Source organism: Scatophagus argus, chromosome 16, assembly GCF_020382885.2.
Source record: "Scatophagus argus isolate fScaArg1 chromosome 16, fScaArg1.pri, whole genome shotgun sequence".
NCBI classification, from domain to species: domain Eukaryota; kingdom Metazoa; phylum Chordata; class Actinopteri; family Scatophagidae; genus Scatophagus; species Scatophagus argus.
The window spans coordinates 2,010,556-2,019,029 of NC_058508.1; the positions used below are offsets into that span (position 1 = coordinate 2,010,556).

The window sequence follows — 8,474 nt, forward strand, 5'->3', positions numbered from 1 at the left end:
CAGGCTTGCAGCACACTCAGTTCAATTCAATTCAGTTCAATTTATTTCTATAGCACCTTATACAATCAAAATTGTCTCGCCTGAACCCCCGAGCAAGCAGACAGTGGCAAGGAAAAACTCCCTTTTAACAGGAAGAAACCTTGAGCAGGACCCGGCACACTCGCTGAAGCCTTGCGATACACAAAAAGTGTCAAAGATTAAATGAATAGTTCACATTCTCTGTTTTATACTGCCTTTGACTGCTGACTTCTCACTTGCAGTAGAGGCCGCAAGCGATGAATAACTGCTTCAGTCTGCCCTCAGGCACACCTAGTGGATATTTGCACTCTTCTAGTTATACCTGTTTTTATTGGAGAATCGGAGTGCTAATTATGCTCCACTAACAGGGACAAACCCATTTGGGTTACAGTTTCTTATAATCTTTATTTTTTTGTGTATTTGCTCAGTTTCCAGCTCCCCCTTTCAGATTATATTCACCAGGAAAGAAGCTTTAAACATTTAACAAGATTTTCACCACTTTTTACTTAAACCAAAGCAGCTCTGTGTGGGATTTGCGGGAGCTGAACACAGGCAGACTTAAAAACACTTCTCTCTGTCCTCTAGCACAGACACACAGTTTGGTAAGACATGGATGTGGGTCAGGGAGCTATCACCCTGTGGCTGTGGTCAGTCCTGCTACCAAAGGGGGGGGAGCACATCAGCGCAGCTTGATGCAGCATTTGTCATCAGTATTCCCAAATCATGTTCAAACTGCTCTGGAGCTCTCCTTAATATTGGCAAAGATACAACATCAGTTCCAAAAAAAAGCTGGGATGTAAATCAAAACAGAATGCAATTATTTACAAACCAATATCAGTTTCCTTAAATGTTCCTGAGCCCATGTAATAATGTGCTTTATAGAACCATATTTCATAAATTAGGCCCCATCCTGTCCCCAACAAGTTTCAGATGTGCTGCTGGCATCAAACTCAGAATAAGCATATACGTGCAAAATGATGAAATATTGAATTAAATATGTTGTCTTTGTCAAAAAATAAAACAGTTTTTACATTCTTATATAGTCACATATGTTTTACACAGGGTTCCAACTTCCTGGAGTCAGAAGAAGGACCAAATATGTGTCATATATTTCACTGGTGTGTCTCTAGCGGGTGCATAGTCAGTGACTAGTTGCGACTCTGACTCTTACTACCTTTTTCTAGCATGTGAGATATCAGAGCGTTCCCACCAATCTCCTCATATAAACTAAAAGACTTATCCTAACCAGGACAGTGACAGGCAATTTTTCCTCGCCACTGTCGCCAAGTGCTTGCTCAAGGGGGAATGTTGGGCTCTCTCTATTTTACAATTTAATTAAAGAGTTTGGTCTAGACCTGCTCTAATTGGAAAGTGTCATGAGATAACTTTTGTTGTGAATTGGCGATATATAAATAAACTGAATTGAACTGAATTGAATGACATCAGAGGTGCAAAGGAGTTTAATAGCAGGAAAGGCTTGTAACTGGTAAATGTCAAATTTCTCTTGTTGACTATGTCAGAAATGAATGATGGAGGGCTTTTTTAAGATCACAATGAGCTAGAATGCTCATAGAATGATAGTGTATAAAAAGTGGGATTATCATCCATCTTTGGATGTAACAATCAGTTTTATTCCAATAAATATATATGAGAAAAGTATGTTTATTGTCTTATGTTTTACATTTCTACATTGTAATGATTGTATCATATGCAGCTTTTGGAGAACATGACGGAGGTCGTGAGGAAAGGCATCTTGGAGGCAGAGCTGCAGCTGCAGAAGGCCAGTGAGGAGAAACTCATGGAAGAGGTGTGTGTCTGTTTGCAGAGTGGATTCAAAATATTTGAACATAAAACACATCTTATTGGGCTAATAGCAATGTTTCCTCTGCTCAAACAGTGTCTCCTCTGTAAAAGTCTGTGTGTCTGTGCTTGGTGTGATAATATTACAGTATCATGTTCATTTTTAACTCTGGATAGAGTTATTTTAATGCTAGATATGACTTTAGTAACACTTTAGGAAGTGTTAGATTAACTGTGCAAAGATTGGGACAAAATAAACATCAGCATAGTGTTAAAACTGACTCTCTCAGAGTTGATTTAACGCTATAAAATTTGCTGTGATACTATCCAAATCATATCCATAACCTTAACTACGGTACTCTAATGGAGAACTGATCATGGTGAGCAGACAAAAGCTAACTAAGATAAGATAGTCTTTATTGTCATTGTACAGTCACCTATACAGTGAAATTGAAAAGTGCCAAGTGTTACTTTATGTGGCACAGCCACTCTACAAACAGTCTGCATACAGTGCAGGTTCACTGTAGCCAAAAGGTGTGTGCATGTGCACTCAGAGGATGCACACACAGATGTGTGTATACACGCATGCTTGTTCAGAAACACACTTGCACACACATTTATCTGCATTGATGAGCTGTACTAATCACATATGCAGACCCTTTTCACTCCCACAGTGTGTCTGATTTTGTTAGAATTAAATTTCAACATATACTTTTAAAGAGAACAGGTGTCATAAATTGATGGTCCTCAGTTTAGGAAGACTGAGCTTTACATGTGAGTGTAAAAATCTAGTCCATTCATTCAAATATCCGACTTCCTTTGTGTCATAGGGAGTGATGAGACAGCTTCCTCTGGTTGGCTCTGTGTTAAACTGGTTCTCTCCAGTTCAAAGCTCCATAAAGGGCAGGACCTTCAGCCTGGCTGCAGGTATTGTGTTTCACTGTATGGTCTATTGGAACAGTTACTGATGACACTCTGAAGTCACTTTAATGTCACATCAGCTGCACGGTCCAACATCACATGATTACCACTGTAGTTTTTCAAACTGCATCCCACTTGACCTCTTTGTTGTTGCCTTTTTTTTAGGTATATCCCAAAATATATATGACTGTACACCTGTGAAGCGCCTGTGTTCAAAATATGTGTATAATGTTAAAGATACCATGTTTTAACACATACTCAAAGTACATCAATGTTCATTCATGTTGCGCTGTGTGCATTATGCTGATTAGCTCTTATGAAAAGCGCACATAAAGGCTTTAAATGTTTGCATGTAACCTATGTGTTCTGCACCTTAATGGTATGCGTCTATAGGTTCACTGGACTCTACAGAGATGACATATTCCACCAAGGCCCAGACAGGCAGACCATCCCTGCAAGACACCCCCACTCCCTCATTAAAAAGACTGCCAGGTAGGATTATCTCAGTCTCAAACTACACACAGAAGGCCCCAGACCCAGACTCAATATTATATTACTCAAATATTTTTGCCCTTTTTGCCCCTATTATCTTGCAAGCTGATCATGAAGTAGAGTGATTTCCCTCTGCACTGTTGCTACTGACAATCTTCTGTCTTTTCTGTCATTTTCCTCACAGGTCAGAGATTGTTCCGGCGCTCAGCTGGGGGTTTCGACTCCTTAAGCGAAACCAGTTCCATTGGACAAGCTGAGGAGATAACCAGGGAGGGAAGCACCACTGCAAGTGGGAGCATCCACCCGCCCACCTCTCCACCTGCGCTTGAGGAGAGCTCTCACTCTGCAAGTGATGTTGTATCAAGGAAAATCCTGGAGTCTTCTATGCAGGTGCACACACTGATGGAGGCTGGAGTGGCCTCAGAACAGAGGCAGCATGAATGCCAAGAGGTAGAGCATAGTGGGAGATAGGATGACACTTTCTACAGGTGTCCTTCAGCCGTCCGCTAAATGGTACCAGCCTAATTTGCAGATGTTCTGACACATTGTGAATCTAAATCTTCCAGTTTTTAAGGGGAAATTGTTTCAGCATAGCAATGATTTCAACGTTAAACGGAAAAATCCACCCCAGAGATACTTTTCTACTGTGATGCTTAGTGATAAAGTAATCTGATATGATGATTTCTCCAAATGTTGCTGCAGCATTCTCAGAAATGTGTTTTTCCACATTTTTCAAAATGCCTTTTAACCCACCTGAAAAGGAAAATTACAGCTGCTTCTGTTCAAATGCATATTGGCGTGGATGTGACATCTGATAGGAAAATGATCAGTCATTGGTGTTTTGCTTTATGGTCTGTTCAGGCTACTGTAGGGGGAGAAATTGGTAATTAAAAACTTGGTATACCTGCCTCTTCTTCTTTTATGCTGAATATCTACCAGTATGTTGCTATTACATTCATGTTTTAAGTTGATAAAAACTGTAGCTGTACCATAAATATCTCTGACTCACCACGTATTCACAGGGATAACAAGATTACTTTCAACAGTAGAAAATGTGTTTCAGGGGGGATTTTTCCTTTGAAATTAACATGGAATAGAGTCCAGTCCAGCTCTGTTTTACTTTTTTTTCACTGATCTCTGAGTTAGTTGATGACTTTGGGATGTTTTGTTGGATTAGAACGCAATGGACTAGCCATATTGCACATAGAATTTCTTTAGATTTGAAGAGAAATCTGGTTGAACCGGGGCCAGTCCCCATTTGATATGTAATTCTCATTGACACTCAGCTGGAAAGCTCAGTGTTAAAGCAATGAGTGTCACTGCAGTTAACAGTTGAGATTCCTCACTGTAAATAGTCCACATGATTTATATCTAACCCACCCAATTACTAACTTTAATTATTTATATTGAAATAAGTCTGTATAGAAGGAAGAGAGTATCATAATCTATTTAATAAAAAAAAAAAAAGCCTTCTGACAATAGTCACCTGCTTAGGGGCTTCAGATGCTCCCTTCATGTGTGCGACAAATTATCACTAAAGCATAAAGTCTGAAGATCTGAGAGAAGAAGTCACAATATTCTAAGAATAAAGCTGTTAGTATCATTACTAATATTATACTTGTATTTAGACAAAACCATCCTGCCAGACCTGTGTCAAAGTACTTCCCGTCCTGATTACCCTTTAAACATTGTCCAAGTGCCATATTTGAAGTGGATATTTGTGTTTGGTTTTTTTTTTTGTTTGTTTGCTTATTTGTTCTTTTTTTTGTTTGTCTTTTTTGGGTTTTTTTTTGATAAACGAGTTGCTGAGCTTGAAAACTCACCTGCCCTAAAAACTGACGTGCCACCCTGTTTGCCCTTGTCCCTATGATGTGTTCTGGTATAAATAATCACCAATAGTACGGGCTGATGGTCATGAGCATGTTGTTTGCACTTTATTCATTTTCTTTAAAAGGATTTCTGTGTGTAGAACCTAACAAAGCTCAAACTGTCATGGAGTTTGAAATCACATACTATACACTACATAGTCAGTATGTTTACTATCATTCAGCAGGTTTTGTGTGAATAAACAGTAGTATGTAGCTTTTCAGATGTACTGCACAGTGCGTATCACATGACTTTCAATTAACTGATCTAAAAACAATATAATATGCCCAACGAAGCGAAACCTTACTTGCACTTACACTGAAGCATTATTGATGCTACACCATAAATGCATTGGTCGCTGCCCGCCATTGTAATGTTGGTGTCGTTACCATCGCTGCTGCATTGCATTGTGGGATATTTATGCCAGCGTAGTGTGCATTGCTTGCATCTCACGTACTATTGGTCTCATAGTATGCAACATGAAATGCTACATAAAACATGACACTGTAACCACCATAGACTTCAAAACCCTTAAAACTGACATTGTACAGTCTAGACTGTGTTAGACTCTGTCTGATAGTGTGACTTATAACAAACCTGTAAGATTGCTTTAAGGGGCCTATTGAATTGCTAAAAGTTTTGTAACTATATTTTAGCCAACAACAACAAAAAAAAAAAGAAACATGGGAATAGCAGGAAATGGAAGTGTGTCATGTATGCATGCTTCATGTGAAATTTTCCACATGTTGGACAGCGGTGACGGATTATTATAGTTTTGCATGGCTTTTGGTATCGAATTGGCAGAATGGTTTTGGCAGAATGGTTTAGAATTTGCTCTCATGGAGGTAACTGAATGTAAAAACAACACAAAATGTCTAGGAATGAAAGCCCAGAACACAAAAATTTTGCCGCGGTGGTCCTTTAGAACTTTGAGCCACATACTGGAGGAACATTTGCTTTAAAGAGTTGTGAAATGTAGATTAAATACAGTGGCTGGTGAGGAATTAACCCAATGAGAATGAAGATTACAAAATAATTTGTTTCATCTTTATTGCACTTGTTCAACAGATAATTTCTTTACTACTGTTCTTTATTTAATATCTTATATTGTATCAATGAAACAGAATCTTAATGATTATTTCTGCAGTGTGATCATAATGTAAAGCTAAATCAGTAACTTTAAGAAGAACTTGTGATTTGATTTAATGAAATGTCCTGCCTTTTTCACTGTCTGAATGATTGATTGTATTTAATAACCAGAATCTTTTCTCTTGAATGTTTTCTGCCATTAGTTTACAGTACAGCAACACTTTGGATTAAGTTCAGAGTTTTCTGGTCTTAATGTCAGGCCATAGCTTTCTGTGTTTATGCTAGAATTCGGTTAAAAAGTACCTCCCCATCTGATTTTTAGTCTTAGTCTGTACTGTTGAGAGTTGGTGATTTAGTGCAACTGGCATGTTTGTGGTTCAGATAGTCATTCTTAAAAGATGTGTGTATAAAAGCATTTGAAAACACTGTTACAGATTTTTACATGTGGAAAAAAAGGTTAATTCTACTGTTTATCTGTAATGTAGCTAGAAACAGACCCAAATGAGTAATCTTTAAAAATTCAAACTGTCCTAAAACTAAAAGACAACCAGTTTTAGGCAGCAGTAGTACAACAAAAACTGACATGCTGTACTGAAACTTGCACACTTTAGACAAGTCAGAATTCTTTACCAAATAGACAAGCCTACAAAATAAGAAAATACAGCTGTCATACCAAGATAAAATAAAAATGAGACAAAAGTTATACTGATTACTGGAGGTGTGGAATTGCATGACTTGGACTCAAGACAGAATTGACTCTTGACTGAATCTCAGAACTTGAAGCTTGATGAAATCAAAATGCAATGCAGCGTTGACTTCTGTCTTCACCTGCACCCTGGATTGAAACTAGCTGTTCATTTTATTTTCCTGGCCAAAGATAATCTTTGAACCAAGTAAACAGCAGCCATCGTATAGGATAAGCAGTGCATGTTTGGCAGTGGGAGGTACAAAACCTCAACAAGACTTGCATAATCAGTTTGCTCTCAGTTGTTTTTTCTGTTTATCTGAAAGACATTAATATGTTTTACGAAAAGCATTATATCTATAAGTTACCATACTATCTGTTACAATTTTAATTGGAATTCAGTTTGTTTAAGGTCGCGTAATGACCTGTTTGGGATTTGAAGCACAGGCTTTAGGACTTGACACTTTGGAACTTCAAAGCCTGAACTTCAGACTTAATTGTGACTTGCCAAACTCTGACTTTTCCCACCTTTGCTAATGTCAGTTCTGTAGTGGCAGTAATAATTACATTATTATGTGTACTATAGGTACTATACAATGCAGTAATTGTAACACATACATTCTCATGCAACAAATCGTACCTTTGGGAGCCTTTGCTCAAAGCTCAACACTGTGCTCATTTTGGGGACTGTAGCTACTGGTATGTGGGTGTATGCGTGTCTTTTGGATTATGTTTCTGTTATTGTCCACATCTTTTATGCACAGGAAGTAAGTCCTAAATTGTAATATACGGTAGAAGTGTTGCTTTCAGACTAACCATGATCATGTCATAATAACAATAATAATTAATACCATAGCTTCATATACTGCCGATATCCAAAATCAGAATTGGCTAGTTGTGTCCTTTTAAATTTGAAGCTAATGCCTACAGGCACCACTTTTTATTAATAGGTAGCATACGCTAGTTGAACTGGTTTTTTGGTGCCTGAGGGCATATGCAAAACCACAAAATATTCTGAAATGAATTATTTTATCTGTACAAGGTCATGGGTTCCCATTGATTGAATCAGATATAATTATCCGGACAAGCTTTATTTTTTGTGTTAGACTGAGGGCATTAAAACCAATACACTGTTACACTGTTGATTCATTTTAATTCCTCAGTGTAGTTTGTATGATTTATTACAACTCTAATATACACCTCTTGTGCCCAAAGGTGGTTGAGGAGCATTAATGGATGCAATGAAAAAGGAAAAATGGTTTAAACAGTGGTCGAGATTGGTGTGTTTCAAAACCAAACATATTTTTATTAAATCATGAACTTAGTAAGTTGCTGTTGTACTGTCATAATTTTCCTTATTGGTTCGAGTAACGAGGAAAATGTTTAATAGCGTTATTTTCGTTGTTACAACTAATGAAAAAACTTTCTAAATAAATAAACACGAGGAATGTTGCAAATCCCAGAATATGTTGGCGGTTCAGTGTGAAATTTAAGATATTGCACATGAGTATAATGAGCTTTCCACACACCAAAAAAAATCAGAATATACTAATTAAGCATGTAAAAGTCATTTTCTATTTGCTAAACTAAACCTGAGTCGAAT

The 8,474-nt window shown here is 37.7% G+C and overlaps 1 protein-coding gene across 3 annotated transcripts in view; it reads left to right on the plus strand.

The window, feature by feature from the left end:
• pdxdc1 (pyridoxal-dependent decarboxylase domain containing 1) overlaps window positions 1-8,202 on the plus strand; it is a 28,396-nt gene extending 20,194 nt beyond the window's left edge. For all 3 annotated transcript variants that reach the window (XM_046416634.1, XM_046416636.1, XM_046416635.1), the window contains 4 exons: window positions 1,733-1,825; window positions 2,649-2,745; window positions 3,133-3,231; window positions 3,416-8,202. In XM_046416634.1, coding sequence (XP_046272590.1) covers window positions 1,733-1,825; window positions 2,649-2,745; window positions 3,133-3,231; window positions 3,416-3,702 — 576 coding nt within the window. In that variant the 3' untranslated portion in view covers window positions 3,703-8,202. The remainder of the gene's footprint in view (window positions 1-1,732; window positions 1,826-2,648; window positions 2,746-3,132; window positions 3,232-3,415) is intronic.
• Window positions 8,203-8,474: the final 272 nt, after the last annotated feature.